The 21,798-nt window shown below is 43.4% G+C and overlaps 1 protein-coding gene across 3 annotated transcripts in view; it reads left to right on the top strand.

Annotated features, from left to right (window-relative positions):
- SLC35A3 (solute carrier family 35 member A3) overlaps positions 1-21,798 on the top strand; it is a 95,591-nt gene that overhangs the window by 27,872 nt on the left and 45,921 nt on the right. The window contains exon 1 of one of the 3 annotated variants that reach the window (XM_069737420.1): positions 14,639-15,013. The exons of the other annotated variants lie outside the window; for them this stretch is intronic. Coding sequence (XP_069593521.1) covers positions 14,933-15,013 — 81 coding nt within the window. The 5' untranslated portion in view covers positions 14,639-14,932. Of the gene's footprint in view, positions 1-14,638; positions 15,014-21,798 lie in introns of those variants that run through there. 3 annotated transcript variants of the gene reach the window in all.

Below are 21,798 nucleotides of genomic sequence, written 5' to 3'. Positions count from 1 at the left end.
AGGCTATGTGCACACGTTCAGGATTTCTTGCAGAAATTTCCTGAGCAAAACAGGACCTTTTCTGCAAGAAATCCGCATGCGTTTTTACCGCATTTTTGGTGCGCTTTTTTGCAGATTTTTCCGGAGGTTCGCAATGCAATAATATAGTGGGAAATCCGAAAAAAATCCGCAAAATTAATGAACATGCTGCGCTTTTTACCGCAATGCTTTTTTTTCGCGGAAAAAAACGCATCATGTGCACAAGAATTGCGGAATGCATTCTAAATCATGGGATGCATAATGTATGCGTTTTTTCGCGTTTTTATAGCGAAAAAACGCAAAAGCAAAAAATCTGCAACGTGTGCACACAGCCTTAGGCTATATTCACACTTAGCGGTTTTTACCGCGGAACCGCCGCGATTTTGATGCTGCGGGTCCGCAGCAGTTTCCATAGCGTTTACAGTAACATGTAAACCCTATGGAAACCGCAAACCGCTGTGCACATGCTGCGGGAAAAACCGCGCGGGAACGCAGCGGTTTACAACCCGCAGCATGTCACTTCTTTGTGCAGAATCGCTGCGATTCTGCACCCATAGGAATACATTGAACGCTTACTTCCCGCATGGGGCTGTGCCCACGTTGCGGGAAGTAAGCGGATAATGTGCGGGTTATACCCGGGGTGGAGGAGAGGAGACTCTCCTCCAGGCCCTGGGAACCATATTTGGGGTTAAAAAATAAAAAATCTGGTTATACTCACCCTCTGATGTCCGGAGCTCCTGGGTGCTGCACGCGGCTGTCCGGTCAGAGTTGCTGTGCGACCAGGACCTGCGGTGACGTCGCGGTCACATGACCGTGACGTCACGAAGGGTCCTTCTCGCACAGCATCTCTGGAACCGGACCGCCGGGTGCAGCGCCGAGGGATCGGGACGTCAGAGGGTGAGTATAACCAATTTTTATTATTTTTAACATTACTATTGATGCTGCATATTGCTGCATATGCAGCATCAATAGTATAGGCGGAAACCCGCAGCGGAAAACGCGGAACAAACCGCGATAAATCTGCAGGGAGAACCGCAGTTGTTTTGCCCTGCAGATTTATCAAATCCGCTGCGGGAAAACCCGCAGAGGGACGCCGCAAGGTGTGAACATAGCCTTAAACTTTCAATCTTTTATATATTGATCAATTAGTCATGTTGTAGAAAATAATTAATACAAGTTCTCATATGTCTACTTTATCTGTATAATTTTTCAAATGTCACTTTTTTTTCCCCAGATGTTAGAGGGGTTAAAAGTTTAGCAGCAATTTCTATGTAATTTTTTTTTCAACAAATGTACAAAACCCGCGCTATAGGATAGAATGCATTGGATGAACACTAACAATGTTACTTACCTGTTAGGTGAGGATAGTGCTCAAGTTGCTTTGTGCTGAGGTGGGTCAGGTCAGAGGTTATGTAGGGTCAAACTATGATAAGGAGAAAGTAGGGATAATAATAATAATCTTTATTTTTATATAGTGCTAACATATTCCGCAGCGCTTTAGTTTTTTGCACATTATCATCGCTGTCCCCGTTGGGGCTCACAGTCTAAATTCCCTATCAGTATGTCTTTGGAAATTTAATCCAAATGTATTATACCAGAATGCTACTCTGTCTGGATTACTACAGTGCCCTTTTTTCATGATACCAGAAAATGCTATTTAATAAATATAGTGTCTTGCTAAAGTAAAAACAAAGTCCTTTAAAGAATATCCTCTGAATATGTCCTTTAAAGACCCCTGGTGCTCTTTTAGACTGCAAATTTACTCACATAAAAGGTTCTACAAGTGGCAAGGTAATCGCTCAGTACCTGTGATGGAAGTAACTTCATGGATTAAAAACAGTCCGTAGGTGCCAAACAGTAGCAGTAGAGCAAGGTGACTTAGCGTTATGGCTGTATTTGCTTGTCGGCTACCAGGCAGCGCGGCCTGTGTTTAGAGATCCTTGCGCGGTGCTCGGCAGGAGCAAATGTATTTGGAAGCATTGAAATACAGGTCCTTCTCAAAAAATTAGCATATAGTGTTAAATTTCATTATTTACCATAATGTAATGATTACAATTAAACTTTCATATATTATAGATTCATTATCCACCAACTGAAATTTGTCAGGTCTTTTATTGTTTTAATACTGATGATTTTGGCATACAACTCCTGATAACCCAAAAAACCTGTCTCAATAAATTAGCATATTTCACCCATCCAATCAAATAAAAGTGTTTTTTAATAACAAACAAAAAAACCATCAAATAATAATGTTCAGTTATGCACTCAATACTTGGTCGGGAATCCTTTGGCAGAAATGACTGCTTCAATGCGGCGTGGCATGGAGGCAATCAGCCTGTGACACTGCTGAGATGTTATGGAGGCCCAGGATGCTTCAATAGCGGCCTTAAGCTCATCCAGAGTGTTGGGTCTTGGGTCTCTCAACTTTCTCTTCACAATATCCCACAGATTCTCTATGGGGTTCAGGTCAGGAGAGTTGGCAGGCCAATTGAGCACAGTAATACCATGGTCAGTAAACCATTTACCAGTGGTTTTGGCACTGTGAGCAGGTGCCAGGTCGTGCTGAAAAATGAAATCTTCATCTCCATAAAGCATTTCAGCCGATGGAAGCATGAAGTGCTCCAAAATCTCCTGATAGCTAGCTGCATTGACCATGCCCTTGATGAAACACAGTGGACCAACACCAGCAGCTGACATGGCACCCCACACCATCACTGACTGTGGGTACTTGACACTGGACTTCAGGCATTTTGGCATTTCGTTCTCCCCAGTCTTCCTCCAGACTCTGGCACCTTGATTTCCGAATGACATGCACAATTTGCTTTCATCAGAAAAAAGTACTTGGGACCACTTAGCAACAGTCCAGTGCTGCTTCTCTGTAGCCCAGGTCAGGCGCCTATGCCGCTGTTTATGGTTCAAAAGTGGCTTTACCTGGGGAATGCGGCACCTGTAGCCCATTTCCTGCACACGCCTGTGCACGGTGGCTCTGGATGTTTCCACACCAGACTCAGTCCACTGCTTCCTCAGGTTCCCCAAGGTCTGGAATCGGTCCTTCTCCACAATCTTCCTCAGGGTCCGGTCTCCTCTTCTCGTTGTACAGCGTTTTCTGCCACATTGTTTCCTTCCAACAGACTTACCATTGAGGTGCCTTGATACAGCACTCTGGGAACAGCCTATTTGTTGAGAAATTTCTTTCTGGGTCTTACCCTCTTGCTTGAGGGTGTCAATGATGGCCTTCTTGACATCTGTCAGGTCGCTAGTCTTACCCATGATGGGGGTTTTGAGTAATGAACCAGGCAGGGAGTTTATAAAAGCCTCAGGTATCTTTTGCATGTGTTTAGAGTTAATTAGTTGATTCAGAAGATTAGGGTAATAGGTCGTTTAGAGAACCTTTTCTTGATATGCTAATTTATTGAGACAGGTTTTTTGGGTTATCAGGAGTTGTATGCCAAAATCATCAGTATTAAAACAATAAAAGACCTGACAAATTTCAGTTGGTGGATAATGAATCTATAATATATGAAAGTTTAATTGTAATCATTACATTATGGTAAATAATGAAATTTAACACTATATGCTAATTTTTTGAGAAGGACCTGTATATACATTTTTGAACTGCATTATAGCTATACAGACTATAATTATACAAATAGGATACTTGGCCCACAGTTTGATTAAATTGTTGGGCTCATTTTACAATAACGAGGGGACCCTTGTAGATGCAAACCTACACTAACAGATTTCAGTATTTTTTATTCCTTGTTTGCAACTTGTTTATACAGGAAGATCCTTTTAATGGAAATCAAATTGCCACTTCGTCCTTTATTGAGCAGACTTGCCAGTTATGCTATAGGAAGTGTGTACTATTTATTATTACTACTACTATGGAGCATTATATGAGGCCCATACCGTGGCCAATAATACTGTATAGAGGATTATACTGTCTGGTCTAAAATGAAAACTTTTGAATTACATCCTCCCCCTGGAGGGCGCTCTGCGCTGCGAGGATTCACCGATTTCTGAGCTATTGTAGAATTTACAGTAGATATCACTCATGTATAAGAAATGTAAGCTTTGGCATTGTGCTAAACCTATATTTCTCTGCCGGATTTTAAAATACCTGGGTTGATGAAATCCATCTTGTGGTGGTTGTTTAACCTGTATTGGCAGTCTTACGTTAATGAGATTCTCGTGGTCCGTGGCAGCCTGCGGGTGGGTTTCTTTTGTTGCTCTGTTCTCATATTCATACTTTGGGGCTTAAATGACAGGTCACTGTACCTTCTGTGACCTGACTCCTGTTTTAACCCCTTACCGGCATCGGACGTACTATACCGTCCGATGCCGGCTCCCCTGCTTTGATGCAGGGCTCCGCGGTGAGCCCGCACCAAAGCCGGGACATGTCAGCTGTTTTGAACAGCTGACATGTGCCCGTAATAGGCGCGGGCAGAATCGCGATCTGCCCGCACCTATTAACTAGTTAAATGCCGCTGTCAAACGCAAACAGCGGCATTTAACTACCGCTTCCGGCCGGGCGGCCGGAAATGACGTCATCGCCGACCCCCGTCACATGATCGGGGGTCGGCGATGCTTGTATATTGTAACCATAGAGGTCCTAGAGACCTCTATGGTTACTGATGACCGGTGGCTGTGAGCGCCACCCTGTGGTCGGCACTCACAGCACACCTCCATTTCTGCTACATAGCAGCGATCAGCAGATCGCTGCTATGTAGCAGAGGCGATCGAGTTGTGCCTGCTTCTAGCCTCCCATGGAGGCTATTGAAGCATGGCAAAAGTGAAAAAAGTTTAAAAAAATGTGAAAAAAATAAAAAAAACATAAAAGTTTAAATCACCCCCCTTTCGCCCCAATCAAAATAAATCAATAAAAAAAAAATCAAATCTACGCATATTTGGTATCGCCGCGCTCCGAATCGCCCGATCTATCAATTAAAAAAAAAAGTATTAACCTGATCGCTAAACAGCGTAGCGGGAAAAAAATTCGAAACGCCAGAATTACGTTTTTTTGGTCGCCGCGACATTGCATTAAAATGCAATAACGGGCGATCAAAAGAACGTATCTGCACCGAAATGCTATCATTAAAAATGTCATCTCGGCACGCAAAAAATAAGCCCTCAACGGACCCCAGATCATGAAAAATGGAGACGCTACGAGTATCGGAAAATGGCGCACTTTTTTTTTTTTTTTTAGCAAAGTTTGGAATTTTTTTTCACCACTTAGATAAAAAATAACCTAGTCATGTTAGGTGTCTATGAACTCGTAATGACCTGGAGAATCATAATGTCAGGTCATTTTTAGCATTTAGTGAACCTAGCAAAAAAGCCAAACAAAAAACCAGTGTGGGATTGCACTTTTTTTGCAATTTCACCGCACTTGGAATTTTTTTCCCGTTTTCTAGTACACGACATGCTAAAACCAATGATGTCGTTCAAAAGTACGACTCGTCCCGCAAAAAAACAAGCCCTCACATGGCCAAATTGACGGAAAAATAAAAAGTTATGGCTCTGGGAAGGAAGGGAGCGAAAAACGAACACGGAAAAACGAAAAATCCCCTGGTCATGAAGGGGTTAAATATTGCACTTGCACAATTCATACTGTGGTCTTTAAAAAAAAAATGTAACTACCGCAAAATGGCTGCGCATGCGCAGAAGAATGTATTGCTTGCAGATAAATACTACTGCGCATGCACCGCTAGCGCCATTTTGCTGCAGCTAAAAAAAAAAAAAATGTCCTTCAACAAAATGGTGCAGGTGCATGTGACGCACCGCCTTGTGAGATGCAGGGCCTGGTATCTGGGAGGATGGTTCAGTCACGGTGACTCCGATGGCTCTAACAATCCATAGGTTCGGTGGCAATTATAAAGGGGGAGACGATGGATATATGAGACTGAGAGTTTTGATGTCCGCAAGGTATGAGGCTGCGGACGAAAGAAGCATACATCGGGGGTCCCATGCAAACTTGAAAGATGAACTTTACTGAAGACTTGTAACAATCCTTATATTTTTCAATATAACAGTCATGGGTAGCCAATAAAATTTTTCTTACAATTGCGACCGTCAAAGCCTTTTCTCGGTCCTGGCCTTGGGATGATGGCGGTAATTTTTCATTTGACTAACTGCTGCATGAAGGGGGAGGATCAAACTGACCTTAATCAGATCGGGGTATCCAGGGAATCTGCTGCGCAGTTCTGCAGTTCCTTCTCTTGTCTCAGCACTCTGTTGCTGTAAGACATTGGGCACTCCGAATAGGGTGCTATTTGTACACCCCGCTTGTCCCAATCCAGGAGCCCCAATTTTCTACCTCCTCTCCCCACCAAAACCGTCCATAAAGTGCCTTTCGTCCCGCATGCACCACCTCCAGCTGCCACTAACCTTCAAATCAGAAAAAACGTTGCAATGCCAAACTAAGGCAGAAGAGGGCAACATAGTACTACAAGTTGTAATACCAAAACAAGGCAGGAGAGGGCAGCATATAAATAGTTTACCTCCTCCTAAGGCAAGACGGGGAGCCGGAGTCGTAAGTGTAATCATGTAAGGAATAGAGAACACACCATATGATATATAACATACATTAGTAATGGCTTTCCTGGTCACTACACATGCGCCAGGGCTGTGGAGTCGGTAAGCCACAGTTCCGACTCTGACTCCTTCATAAATGGTCAATTCGTAACAATAAATTTACTGATGTCAAATATTAACATCGTGCTTATTCAGTTTCTCACCATCATATAAGTAATCAGACCACTTCTTACAGTCTTCCTCTTCTGAGTAGCAGCTGTGAGATGCTTGGAAGACGCACACCAAACATCTAGTCTAGAGGAGGAGCTTTACTACTAAGAATTTGCAACACATTTTCAGTTTCAGTTTCATACATTGTAAGTAGGGGGGTTGGGGCAGCATGAGGTTAACCAAGTATAAGATTAGATAAGGGCAGTGGAGAACAGTGACACACAAGAAGTAAGAAATGTCTCTATCTCCAGCAGAACTGCCTATCACTGTTGTTCATAGTTTGATAGAACATATATATCTGAGTAACATTTATAAAATTCATATGAAAGTTCAATTATGAAATTTTAATACATTTTTTTTTTTAACCCCTTTACCCCCAAGGGTGGTTTGCACGTTAATGACCAGGCCAATTTTTACAATTCTGACCACTGTCCCTTTATGAGGTTATAACTCCGAAACGCTTCAACGGATCCTGGTGATTCTGACATTGTTTTCTCGTGACATATTGTACTTCATGATAGTGGTAAAATTTCTTTGATAGTACCTGCGTTTATTTGTGAAAAAAACGGAAATTTGGCGAAAATTTTGAAAATTTCGCAATTTTCAAACTTTGAATTTTTATGCAATTAAATCACAGAGATATGTCACACAAAATACTTAATAAGTAACATTTCCCACATGTCTCCTTTACATCAGCATAATTTTGGAACCAATTTTTTTTTTTGTTAGGGAGTTATAAGGGTTAAAAGTTGACCAGCAATTTCTCATTTTTACAACACCATTTTTTTTTAGGGACCACGTCTCATTTGAAGTCATTTTGAGGGGTCTATATGATAGAAAATGCCCAAGTGTGACACCATTCTAAAAACTGCACCCCTCAAGGTGCTCAAAACCACATTCAAGAAGTTTATTAACCCTTCAGGTGTTTAATAGGAATTTTTGGAATGTTTAAATAAAAATGAACATTTAACTTTTTTACACAAAAAATTTACTTCAGCTCCAATTTGTTTTATTTTACCAAGGGTAACAGGAGAAATTGGACCCAAAAAGTTGTTGTCCAATTTGTCCTGAGTACGCTGATACCCCATATGTGGCAGTAAACAACTGTTTGGGCGCATGGGAGAGCTCGGAAGGGAAGGAGCGCAGTTTGACTTTTCAATGCAAAATTGACAGAAATTGAGATGGGACGCCATGTTGCGTTTGGAGAGCCACTGATGTGCCTAAACATTGAAACCCCCCACAAGTGACACCATTTTGGAAAGTAGACCCCCTAAGGAACTTATCTAGAGGTGTGGTGAGCACTTTGACCCACCAAGTGCTTCACAGAAGTTTATAATGCAGAACCGTAAAAATAAAAAATCATATTTTTCACAAAAATTATATTTTTGCCCCCAATTTTTTATTTTTCCAAGGGTAAGAGAAGAAATTGGACCTCAAAAGTTGTTGTCCAATTTGTCCCGAGTACGCTGATACCCCATATGTGGCAGTAAACCACTGTTTGGGCGCATGGGAGAGCTCGGAAGGGAAGGAGCGCCGTTTGACTTTTCAATGCAAAATTGACAGGAATTGAGATGGGACGCCATGTTGCGTTTGGAGAGCCACTGATGTGCCTAAACATTGAAACCCCCCACAAGTGACACCATTTTGGAAAGTAGACCCCCTAAGGAACTTATCTGGATGTGTGGTGAGCACTTTGACCCACCAAGGGCTTCACAGAAGTTTATAATGCAGAGCCATAAAAATAAAACAAAATTTTTTTCCCACAAAAATTATTTTTTAGCCCCCAGTTTTGTATTTTCCCTAGGGTAACAGGAGAAATTGGACCCTAAATGTTGTTGTCCAATTTGTCCTGAGTACGCTGATACCCCATATGTGGGGGGGAACCACCGTTTGGGCGCATGGGAGGGTTCGGAAGGGAAGGAGCGCCATTTGGAATGCAGACTTAGATGGAATGGTCTGCAGGCGTCGCATTGCGTTTGCAGAGCCCCTAATGTACCTAAACAGTAGAAACCCCCCACAAGTGACACCATTTTGGAAAGTAGACCCCCTAAGGAACTCATCTTGATGTGTTGTGAGAGCTTTGAACCCCCAAGTATTTCACTACAGTTTATAACGCAGAGCCATGCAAATAAAAAATATTTTTTTTTCCACAAAAATTATATTTTAGCCCCCAGTTTTGTATTTTTCCAAGGTTAGCAGGAGAAATTGGACCCTAAATGTTGTTGTCCAATTTGTCCTGAGTACGCTGATACCCGATATGTGGGGGGGAACCACCGTTTGGGCGCATGGGAGGGCTCGGAAGGGAAGGAGCATCATTTGGAATGCAGACTTAGATGGATTGGTCTGCAGGCGTCACATTGCGTTTGCAGAGCCCCTAATGTACCTAAACAGTAGAAACCCCCCACAAGTGACCCCATATTGGAAACTAGACCCCTCAATGAACTTATCTAGATGTGTTGTGAGAACTTTGAACCCCCAAGTGTTTCACTACAGTTTATAACGCAGAGCCGTGAAAATAAAAAATCTTTTTGTTTTCCCACAAAAATTATTTTTTAGCCCCCAGTTTTGTATTTTCCCAAGGGTAACAGGAGAAATTGGTCCACAAAAGTTGTTGTCCAATTTGTCCTGAGTACGCTGATACCCCATATGTTGGGGTAAACCCCTGTTTGGGCACACAGGAGAGCTCGGAAGGGAAGGAGCACTGTTTTATTTTTTCAACGCAGAATTGGCTGGAATTGAGATCGGACGCCATGTCGTGTTTGGAGAGCCCCTGATGTGCCGAAACAGTGGAAACCCCCCAATTATAACTGAAACCCTAATCTAAACACACCCCTAACCCTAATTCCAACGGTAACCCTAACCACACCTCTAACCCTGACACACCCCTAACCCTAATCCCAACCCTATTCCCAACTGTAAATGTAATCTAAACCCTAACCCTAACTTTAGCCCCAACCCTAACTGTAGCCCCAACCCTAACCCTAGCCCTAACCCTAACCCTAGCCCTAACCCTAGCCCTAACCCTAGCCCTAACCCTAGCCCTAACCCTAGCCCTAACCCTAGCCCTAACCCTAGCCCTAACCCTAGCACTAACCCTAGCCCTAACCCTAGCCCTAATGGGAAAATGGAAATAAATACATTTTTTTTTATTTTTCCCTAACTAAGGGGGTGATGAAGGGGGGTTTGATTTACTTTTATAGCAGGTTTTTTAGCGGATTTTTATGATTGGCAGCCGTCACACACTGAAAGACCCTTTTTATTGCAAAAAATATTTTTTGCAATACCACATTTTGAGAGCTATAATTTTTCCATATTTTGGTCCACAGAGTCATGTGAGGTCTTGTTTTTTGCGGGACGAGTTGACGTTTTTATTGAAAACATTTTTGGGCACGTGACATTTTTTTATCGCTTTTTATTCCGATTTTTGTGAGGAAGAATGACCAAAAGCCAGCTATTCATGAATTTCTATTGGGGGAGGCGTTTATACCGTTCCGCGTTTGGTAAAATTGATAAATCAGTTTTATTCTTCGGGTCAGTACGATTACAGCGATACCTCATTTATATCATTTTTTTATGGTTTGGCGCTTTTATACGATAAAAACTATTTTACAGAAAAAATAATTATTTTTGCATCGCTTTATTCTCAGGACTATAACTTTTTTATTTTTTTGCTGATGATGCTGTATGGCGGCTCTTTTTTTGCGGGACAATATGACGCTTTCAGCGGTACCATGGTTATTTATATCTGTCCTTTTGATCGCGTGTTATTCCACTTTTTGTTCGGCGGTATGATAATAAAGCGTTGTTTTTTGCCTCGTTTTTTTTTTTTTTTTCTTACGGTGTTTACTGAAGGGGTTAACTAGTGGGACAGTTTTATAGGTCGGGTCGTTACGGACGCGGCGATACTAAATATGTGTACTTTTATTGGTTGTTTTTTTTTATTTAGATGAAGAAATGTATTTATGGGAATAATATTTTTTTTTTTTTTCATTATTTTGGAATATTTTTTTTAATTTTTTTTACACATTTGGAAAATTTTTTTTTTACTTTTTTACTTTGTCCCAGGGGGGGACATCACAGATCAGTGATCTGACAGTTTGCACAGCACTCTGTCAGATCACTGATCTGACATGCAGCGCTGCAGCCTTCACAGTGCCTGCTCTAAGCAGGCTCTGTGAAGCCACCTCCCTCCCTGCAGGACCCGGATCCGCGGCCATCTTGGATCCGGAGCTCGAGCAGGGAGGGAGGTGAGGAGACCCTCGCAGCAAAGCGATCACATCGCGTTGCTGCGGGGGGCTCAGGGAAGCCCGCAGGGAGCCCCCTCCCTGCGCGGTGCTTCCCTGCACCGCCGGCACATCGCGATCATCTTTGATCGCGGTGTGCCAGGGGTTAATGTGCCGGGGGCGGTCCGTGACCGCTCCTGGCACATAGTGCCGGATGTCAGCTGCGATAAGCAGCTGACACCCGGCCGCGATCGGCCGCGCTCCCCCCGTGAGCGCGGCCGATCGGCTATGACGTACTATCCCGTCCAGGGTCAGATAAGCCCAGGGCACCTCGACGGGATAGTACGTCTAAGGTCACAGAGGGGTTAAAGTTTGAGTCGGAGTCGGTACATTTCCACAGACTCCGACTCCAACCAAAACTAACTCCGACTTCGACTCCACAGCCCTGACATGCGCAGTAGCATTTATTGGTAAGCGATATATGCTACTGCGCCATTTTGCTGTAGTAGTGTTTTTTTTTTGTTTTGTTTTTCGAAGACCACAATATGAACTGCACAAGACAGGAGGAAGGTCACTGAATGTTCAGTGACTTGTAATTTAAGCCCATAAGGATAAATATGGGGCCAGAGCACCACATAAAGACCCCCGACAGGCCGCCCCAGAGCACGAGAATCTCATTAACTGAAGACTACAAACACAGATTAAACAGCCACAAGACTTTTATTTCTTCACACCAGGTATCATTTTAATCAGTGTAATGGCGCCGACCTGACACTGTCTGAACTTGGCAAAATCCTTTCATTTTAAGTAAACGGCGATTGTATTTGGGGTAGAAGGGGAGTTTCCATCCAGTTTAAGTAAAATTTGAATTTTATTTGAACATTTTAAAAAAACAATTTTGAGAGAGAGAGACTCTGCCTGACGCGTTTTCTGGCGCACCACGGCGCCCTTACTCATAGGATCTCATTGTATTTGATATACATTACTGTTTTGTGAATGCGAGGTTTTTTTTTAATGAAAATAAAAATATACACTACCGTTCCAAAGCTTAGGGTCACTTAGAAATGTCCTTATTTTTTAAAGAAAAGCACAGTTTTATCCAATGAAGCTAACATTAAATGATTCAGAAATACACTGGTAAATGACTATTCTAGCTGCAGACGTCTAGTTTCTAATGCAATATCTTCATAGGTGTATAGAGGCCCATTTCCAACAACTATCACTCCAGTGTTCTTATGGTACTTTGTGTTTGCTGTGTAAGAAGGCTAATGGATGGTTAGAATACCTTTGAAAATCCTTGTGCAAGTATGTTAGCACAGCTGAAAACAGTTTGGCTGATAAGAGAACCTATAAACCTTCCTTTGAGCTAGTTGAGAATCTGGAGCATTACATTTGTTGGTTCTATTAAACTATCAAAATGGCCAGAAAAAATAACTTTCATGTGAAACTCGACAGTCTATTCTTGTTCTTAGAAATGAAGGCTATTCCATGCAAGAAATTGCCAAGAAACTGAAGATTTCCTACAATGGTGTGTACTACTCCCTTCAGAGGAGAGCACAAACAGGCTCTAACCAGACTAGAAAGAGAAGTGGGATGCCCCGCTGCACAATTGAGCAACAAGACAAGTACATTAGAGTCTGTAGTTTGAGAAATCGACGCCTCAAAGATCCTCAACTGGCAGCTACATTAAATAGTACATGCAAAACGCCAGTGTCAACGTCTACAGTGAAGAGGCGACTCCGGGATGCTGGCCTTCAGGGCAAAGTGGCAAAGAAAAAGCCATGTCTGAGACTGACTAATAAAAAGGAAAGATTAATATGGACAAAAGAACACAGACATTGGACAGAGGAAGATTGGAAAAAACTGTTATGGACAGACGATCCAAGTTTGAGGTGTTTGGATCACACAGAAGAACACTTGTGAGACGCAGAACAACTGAAAAGATGCTGGAAGAGTGCCTGACGCCATCTGTCAAGCATGGTGGAGGTAATGTGATGGTCTGGGGTTGCTTTGGTGCTGGTAAAGTGGGAGATTTGTACAAGGTAAAAGGGATATTGAATAAGGAAGACTATCTCTCCATTTTGCAATGCTATGCCATACCCTGTGTGCAGCGCTTGATTGGAGCCAATTTCATCCTACAACAGGACCATGACCCAAAGCACACCTCCAAATTATGCAAGAACTATTTAGGGAAGAAGCCGGCAGCTGGTATCTATCTGTAATGGAGTGGCCAGCGCAGTCACCAGATCTCAACCCCATTGATCTGATGTGGGAGTATCTTGCGCAAAAAGTGCCCATCAAACCAACGTGTGGGAGGGGCTTCTGGAAGCATGGGGTGAAATTTCTCCAGATTACCTCCGCAAATTGAAGGGAACCTGTCACTCCCAAAATCGAAGATGAGCTAAGCCCACCAGCATCAGGGGCTTATCTTCAGCATTCTGTAATGCTGTAGATAAGCCCCCGATGTATCCTGAAAGATGAGAAAAAGAGGTTAGATTATACTCATCCGGGGGCGGTTCTGGTCCGAACGGCGTCGCGGTTCGGTCCGGGGCCTCCCATCTTCTTACATTGACGTCCTCTTCTTGCATTCACGCTCCGGCGCAGGCGTACTTTGTCTGCCCTGTTTAGGGTAGAGTAAATTCCTGCAGTGCGCAGGCGCTGGGCCTCTCTGACCTTTCCCTGCGCACTGCAGTACTTTGCTCTGCCCTCAACAGGACAGACAAAGTACGCCTGCGCCGGAGCGTGAATACAAGAAGAGGACGTCATCGTAAGAAGATAGGAGGCCCCGGACCGGACTGCAGCAGGACCGCCCCTGGGTGAGTATAATATAACCTCTTTTTCTCATCTTTCATGATACATCGGGGGCTTATCTACAGCATTACACAATGCTGTAGATAAGCCCCTGATGCCGGTGTTCTTAGCTCATCTTCGATTTTGGGGGTGACTGGCATTCTAGCATTTAAAGGGAACCTAAGGTCTGCAATGCTTTAATTGCTGTAAAGGGAGCATTCTTTGACGAAAGCCAAGTTTAAAGGAGAAAATTATTTCAAATAAAAATCTTTTTCGAACCTTGTTAATGTCCGGACTAGATTTTTAATTCATTTGGCAATTCATTTGATTAATAAAAGTTTAATTTTTGCATGGATAACAAAATTGGGTGACCCTAAACTTTTGAACGGTAGTATAGTTTCAGTGAATTATTGCATATGTAATGGTCACCACTTTATGAAGTCAGAAATTACCATTTTTGTCCATGAATATTCCTCTTACGGCTCTGCAGCTTGCACACTTGTATAGTTCTTCCCGCCGTTGTTTTAGCACCCGAAGTGGAAAAGTTGCATTTTTTTCTTTTAAACCATGTGGGCTGGATTTGGTGTGTTTTCTATTCTAACTTGAAATTCCACATTCTTTAGTGTTGTGGGTTTTGTTTTTTTTTCCCCTGAGTTCTGACCCTTGTAAGATATTCAGTGCCTGATCGTTGCTTGTTTATTAAGTACGGTAGTTGCCTTTACCGGATTAGAGGAGAGAGATATCAGTATCCTGTTGACGCTTTGCATGGAGTTGGCATACAAAGAACCGCTGTTTGCACTGACTTTCCCTCTGCAAATATGTAGCTCGCGGTTTACAGCATTTTGCATCCTGGAACAGTGTGTGCTGCTGTGAACAGATCTTTGGATGAATACTTCATCCACTTGAGACTAGGAAGCCCCACACAAGCTTATATATTGGTCTGTGATGACTTTCTCTTACTAGCCTTGATCCCTTACACCCTGGTTTGGTGACATGGCAGCAGGGCTGCAGAATTGCTCCTCCTATTACACACCTTTTTGCTATGCAAGTCCCAAAAGGAAACTTGCAATCCTCTGTCTGAATGATGGCACACACTTTTATAAGACTGCTGAAAAATTGGGGGAAAAAAAGTACCGTAATTGTGTGGCGCCTTTAAAATGACAGAGAACTTGCAGAGAGAACTTATCATGGCTGATCCAGAGGGAGAGGAATGTGAAGACCCCAAAATCACTGAAATTGTATGTATTAACTCACTTTGTATTAAGGATTTCCTTAATACCACTATCTACATTTACACTACTGACCTCTTTTATAGCGGTGCAATGCAGGGCTTATAGATCTATCAGGGTTTAGCTTAAAAGTGATTTTATGTTGTAAAGTTGTTACTGTTTTTTTTTTGCAAATGTTTTTTGAGATGTAACAAATAATTAACATACATCAACATGTGAAGAATGTTTGCGCTGAAGAACAGGCTTTGTTGTCACAAAACTTGCACATATATTGATAAACAGTGATGTGATAACTTGAAATTTATTTTCTTACAACATAAAAGTGCATGACTGTTTTTTAAGTTTTCAGAGATCAGTTTGTATTTTGGGACTGAAATAAAGGTTCAATTGCTTTTCAGTTTTGATAGCATGGCCATTTGTCACAGATGTGATACATGATTGTAGTTGTGTTCTCTGAGGTTACCTTTAAAAAAATAAATTAAAAAGTATGCATAGTGGAATTTTCAGACCAGGTATCATCTTTCCTCTAGTCTAAGATTGCGGGTGCATCCGTATCTTTAAGATATAAAAAACAATTTTTTTAATTCAAGTGTAATGTTCTGATTTAAGCTGTATTATTGAAGATTTCCACGTGGAGGTTAAGAATCTCTTTGAAGTTTTAGGTTTTGTCCAGAATTGTTTGGTAGTAGAGTAGCTTCGCCAAATATGCAATACCTTTCTTGGTTCTCGGTCATATCCCCAGCATACAGGTCATTGACTTGAGTCAATTTTGTGTAGTAGTTCAGGCATTTTATATCGTACAACACATCACACATCACGGAAAGTGTAGGCTGAAATGTAGAGGACCTGCCTCCAGGCCAGAAGTAGTTGGTTCATTCTGCCATGTGTTTCCAGAGATATGGGGCTTAACTCCAGTGTTTTTTGGGGGGGGACTTTTTTTTTTTTTTTTTTTTAAGCGCTGGAGTGGTGCCTTTTATTCTAAGGTGTCTAACCATTGCCTTATACTTACCTGACTCCATCTTCACCTTCCTTCGATGCCATCTTGTGACAACTTCAAATTGCTGCTCTCATAGATTTGCATTGATGGTGATTTCTGGCTTGCTCCACCATCCACTGGGGAAGCTGGCAGGTCCGAACCTACTGGAGATCGACTAGAGCGGTGCAGACTATGGCGAGTAAGTGTGAGGGTATGGGCAGGGAACCTAGATTAGCAACACCACTCCAGCGCTGCTGTGAAGTTTTGTGGTCTAAGGGGCTTCCCTCACAGATTCATAACAGCTTAAACACCTGCCCCCTAGAGAATCCTATTGGATACACCCCCCTTGACTAAGACCATAAAAATTAGCGCTAAATAGACATCTCTGGAACTGTATGGTGGGCTAAAAAATAAACCAATTACGTAGAATCAGTAGGATTCTAATAAGGGTGAAAACGGGTCAATTTTGACCTGGTAGCACTCTATACACAGGAATATTGAATATGGGAAGATATTAGTAATTCTACTTTAGCAGCTTTCATACAATGTGTATATTTGATGTGTAAACTTCAGTATGGTGCTTGATTGTAGTCTGTTGAATGTAGCCACAGTGTCTATTGTGAGTTCTACTACAGGGGGTCTTTCACATCTTGGTGGTTCATTTACCTGATCTCTCATTATGGCAGGTTATACAATGCTTTAGTACTCTAGTGTTTAGGGACTATTTCTATTGTTCAATGTCCATATAAACTCTAGCTCTGTATAATTATTTTCTCTATACCCTCATTATTCTGATGGATTTGTACTTGTCATAATGTTTGTTTTTGCCTGCTCTTTTTATTTGGGTGTTATGGGTTTTTTAACCCCTTCCCGACCTTTGACGCATACGCTGCGTCATGAAAGTCGGTGCCATTCCGACCCATGACGCAGCATATGCGTCATGGAAAGATCGCGTCCCTGCAGGCCGGGTGAAAGGGTTAACTCCCATTTCACCCGATCTGCAGGGACAGGGGGAGTGGTAGTTTAGCCCAGGGGGGGTGGCTTCACCCCCTCGTGGCTACGATCGCTCTGATTGGCTGTTGAAAGTGAAACTGCCAATCAGAGCGATTTGTAATATTTCACCTAAAAAACTGGTGAAATATTACAATCCAGCCATGGCCGATGCTGCAATATCATCGGCCATGGCTGGAAACACTTATGTGCACCCACCCCACCCCTCCGATCGCCCCCCCAGCCCCCCGATCTGTGGTCCGCTCCCCTCCGTCCTGTGCTCCGCTCCCCCGTCCTCCTGTCCGCTTCCCCGTGCACCAATCACACCCCCTGTGCTGCAATCAAACCCCCCCGCACTCCGATCCCCCCCCCGCACACAGCGACCCCCCCCCCCGTGCTCCGATCCACCCCCCCCGCACAGCGATCCCTCACCCCGTGCTCCAATCCTTCCCCGTGCTCCAATGCTCCCTCCCGTGTTCCGATCCACCCCCCCCCATGATCCGATCCACCCCCCCGTGCTCCGACGCCCCCCCCGTGCCCTGATCTCCCCCCCCTTATACTTACCTGGCCGCCCGAGGTCCGTCCGTCTTCTTTCCTGGGCGCCGCCATCTTCCAAAATGGCGGGCGCATGTGCAGTGCGCCCGCCGAATCTGCCGGCCGGCAGATTCGTTCCAGAGTGAATTTTGATCACTGAGATATATCCTATCTCAGTGATCAAAATAAAAAAAATAGTAAATGACCCCCCCCTTTGTCACCCCCATAGATAGGGACAATAAAAAAAATAAAGAATTTTTTTTTTTTTCACTAAGGTTGGGGTAAGAACTAGGGTTAGGGTTAGGGTTAGGGGTAGGGGTAGGGTTAGGGGTAGGGTTAGGGTTAGGGGTAGGGTTAGGGGTAGGGGTAGGGTTAGGGGTAGGGTTAGGGTTAGGGTTAGGGGTAGGGTTAGGGCTAGGGTTAGGGTTTCGGTATGTGCACACGTATTCTGGTCCTATGCGGATTTTTCCGCAGCGGATTTGAAAAATCCACAGTGCTAAACCGCTGCCGATTTATCGTGGATTTACCGCGGTTTTTCTGCGCATTTCACTGCGGTTTTACAACTGCGATTTTCTATTGGAGCAGTTCTAAAACCGCTGCGGAATCCGCAGAAAGAAGTGACATGCTGCGGAATGTAAACCGCTGCGTTTCCGTGCAGTTTTTCCGCAGCATGTGTACAGCGATTTTTGGTTCCCATAGGTTCACATTGAACTGTGCACTCATGGGAAACTGCTGCGGATCCGCAGCGTTTTCCGCAGCGTGTGCACATACCTTTAGAATTAGGCTATGTGCACACGGTGCGGATTGGCCGCTGCGGATCCGCAGCAGTGTTCCATCGGGTTTACAGTACCATGTAAACATATGAAAAACCAAATCCGCTGTGCCCATGGTGCGGAAAATACCGCGCGGGAACGCTGCGTTGTATTTTCCGCAGCATGCCAATTCTTTGTGCGGATTCCGCAGCGTTTTACACCTGTTCCTCAATAGGAATCCACAGGTGAAATCCGCACAAAAAACACTGGAAATCCACGGTAAATCCACAGGTAAAACGCAGTGCCTTTTACCCGCGGATTTTTCAAAAATGATGCTGAAAAATCTCATACGAATCCGCAACGTTGGCACATAGCCTTAGAGTTGGGTTGGAATTAGGGTTGTGGTTAGGGTTAGGGGTGTGTTGGGGTTAGGGTTGTGGTTAGGGGTGTGTTGAGGTTAGGGTTGTGATTAGGGTTACGGCTACAGTTGGGATAAGGGTTAGGGGTGTGTTGGAGGTAGAATTGAGGGGTTTCCACTGTTTAGGCACTTCAGGGGGTCTCCAAACGCAACATGGCGCCACCATTGATTCCAGCCAATCTTGTATTCAAAAATTCAAATGGTGCTCCCTCACTTCCGAACCCCGACGTGTGCCCAAATAGTGGTTTACCCCCACATATGGGGTACCAGCATACTCAGGACAAACTGCGCAACAATTACTGGGGTCCAATTTCTTCTGTTACCCTTGAGAAAATAAAAAATTGCTTGCTAAAACATCATTTTTGAGGAAAGAAAAATGATTTTTTATTTTCACGGCTCTGCGTTGTAAACGTCTGTGAAGCACTTGGGGGTTCAAAGTGCTCACCACATATCTAGATAAGTTCCTTGGGGGGTCTAGTTTCCAAAATGGGGTCACTTGTGGGGGGTTTCTACTGTTTAGGCACACCAGGGGCTCTGCAAACGCAACGTGACGCCCGCAGATCATTCCATCAAAGTCTGCATTTCAAAAGTCACTACTTCCCTTCTGAGCCCCCACGTGTGCCCAAACAGTGGTTTACCCCCACACATGGGGCATCAGCGTACTCAGGAGAAACTGGACAACAACTTTTGTGGTCCAATTTCTCCTGTAACCCTTGGGAAAATAAAAAATTCTGGGCTAAAAAATTATTTTTGAGGAAAGAAAACGTATTTATTATTTTCACGGCTCTGCGTTATAAACTTCTGTAAAGCACTTGGGGGTTGAAAGTGCTCACCACACATCTAGATAAGTTCCTTTGGGGGTCTAGTTTCCAAAATGGGGTCACTTGTGGGGGGTTTCTACTGTTTAGGCACACCAGGGGCTCTGCAAACGCAATGTGACGCCCGCAGACCATTCCATCAAAGTCTGCATTTCAAAAGTCACTACTTCCCTTCTGAGCCCCCACGTGTGCCCAAACAGTGGTTTACCCCCACACATGGGGTATCAGCGTACTCAGGAGAAACTGGACAACAACTTTTGTGGTCCAATTTCTCCTGTAACCCTTGGGAAAATAAAAAATTCTGGGCTAAAAAATTATTTTTGAGGAAAGAAAACGTATTTATTATTTTCACTGCTCTGTGTTATGAACTTCTGTGAAGCACTTGGGGGTTCAAAGTGCTCACCTCACATCTAGATAAGTTCCTTTCGGGGTCTAGTTTCCATAATGGGGTCACTTGTGGGGGGTTTCTACTGTTTAGCCACATCAGGGGCTCTGCAAACGCAACGTGACGCCCGCAGAGCATTCCATCAAAGTCTGCATTTCAAAACGTCACTACTTCACTTCCGAGCCCCAGCATGTGCCTAAACAGTGGTTTACCCCCACATATGGGGTATCAGCGTACTCAGGAGAAACTGGACAACAACTTTTGGGGTCAAATTTCTCCTGTTACCCTTGGGAAAATAAAAAATTGCGGGCTAAAATTCATTTTTGAGAAAATAATTTTTTTTTTTTATTTTCATGGCTCTGCGTTATAAACTTCTGTGAAGCACTTGAGGGTTCAAAGTGCTCACTACACATCTAGATTAGTTCCTTTGGGGGTCTAGTTTCCAAAATGGGGTAATTTGTGGGGGATCTCCAATGTTTAGGCACACAGGGGCTCTCCAAACGCGACATGGTGTCCGCTAATGATTGGAGATAATTTTCCATTTAAAAAGCCAAATGGCGTGCCTTCCCTTCTGAGCCCTGCCGTGCGCCCAAACAGTGGTTTACCCCCACATATGGGGTATCTGCATACTCAGGACAAACTGGACAACAACATTTGTGGTCCAATTTCTCCTATTACCATTGGCAAAATAGGAAATTCCAGGCTAAAAAATCATTTTTGAGAAAAGAAAAATTATTTTTTATTTTCATGGCTCTGCATTATAAACTTCTGTGAAGCACCTGGGGGTTTAAAGTGCTCAGTATGCATCTAGATAAGTTCCTTGGGGGGTCTAGTTTCCAAAATGGGGTCACTTGTGGGGGAGCTCCATTGCATAGGCACACAGGGGCTCTCCAAATGCGACATGGTGTCCGCTAACAATTGGAGCTAATTTTCCATTCAAAAAGTTAAAAGGCGCGCCTTCCCTTCCGAGCCCTGCCGTGTGCCCAAACAGTGGTTTACCCCCACATATGAGGTATCGGCGTACTCGGGAGAAATTGCTCAACAAATTTTAGGATCCATTTTATCCTATTGCCCATGTGAAAATGAAAAAATTGAGGCGAAAATAAATTTTTTGTGAAAAAAAAGTACTTTTTCATTTTTACGGATCAATTTGTGAAGCACCTGAGGGTTTAAAGTGCTCACTAGGCATCTAGATAAGTTCCTTGGGGGGTCCAGTTTCCAAAATGGGGTCACTTGTGGGGGAGCTCCAATGTTTAAGCACACAGGGTCTCTCCAAACGCGACATGGTGTCCGCTATCGATGGAGATAATTTTTCATTCAAAAAGTCAAATGGCGCTCCTTCCCTTCCGAGCCTTACCATGTGCCCAAACAGTGGTTTACCCCCACATGTGAAGTATCGGTGTACTCAGGAGAAATTGCCAAACAAATTTTAGGATCCATTTTATCCTGTTGTCCATGTGAAAATGAAAAAATTGAGGCTAAAAGAATTTTTTTGTGAAAAAAAAGTACTTTTTCATTTTTACGGATCAATTTGTGAAGCACCTGGGGGTTTAAAGGGCTCACTATGCATCTAGATAAGTTCCTTGGGGCGTCTAGTTTCCAAAATGGGGTCACTTGTGGGGGAGCTCCAATTTTTAGGCACACGGGGGCTCTCCAAATGTGACATGGTGTCCGCTAAAGAGTGCAGCCAATTTTTCATTCAAAAAGTCAAATGGCGCTCCTTCCCTTCCAAGCCCTGCCGTGCGCCCAAACAGTGGTTTACCCCCACATATGAGGTATCAGCGTACTCAGGACAAATTGGACAACAACGTACGTGGTTCAGTTTCTCCTTTTACCATTGGGAAAATAAAAAAATTGTTGCTGAAAAATCATTTTTGTGACTAAAAAGTTAAATGTTCATTTTTTCCTTCCATGTTGCTTC

This window comes from Ranitomeya imitator, chromosome 8 (assembly GCF_032444005.1).
Source record: "Ranitomeya imitator isolate aRanImi1 chromosome 8, aRanImi1.pri, whole genome shotgun sequence".
Taxonomy (NCBI): Eukaryota; Metazoa; Chordata; class Amphibia; order Anura; family Dendrobatidae; genus Ranitomeya; species Ranitomeya imitator.
This window is presented reverse-complemented; position numbering and strand designations above follow the sequence as displayed.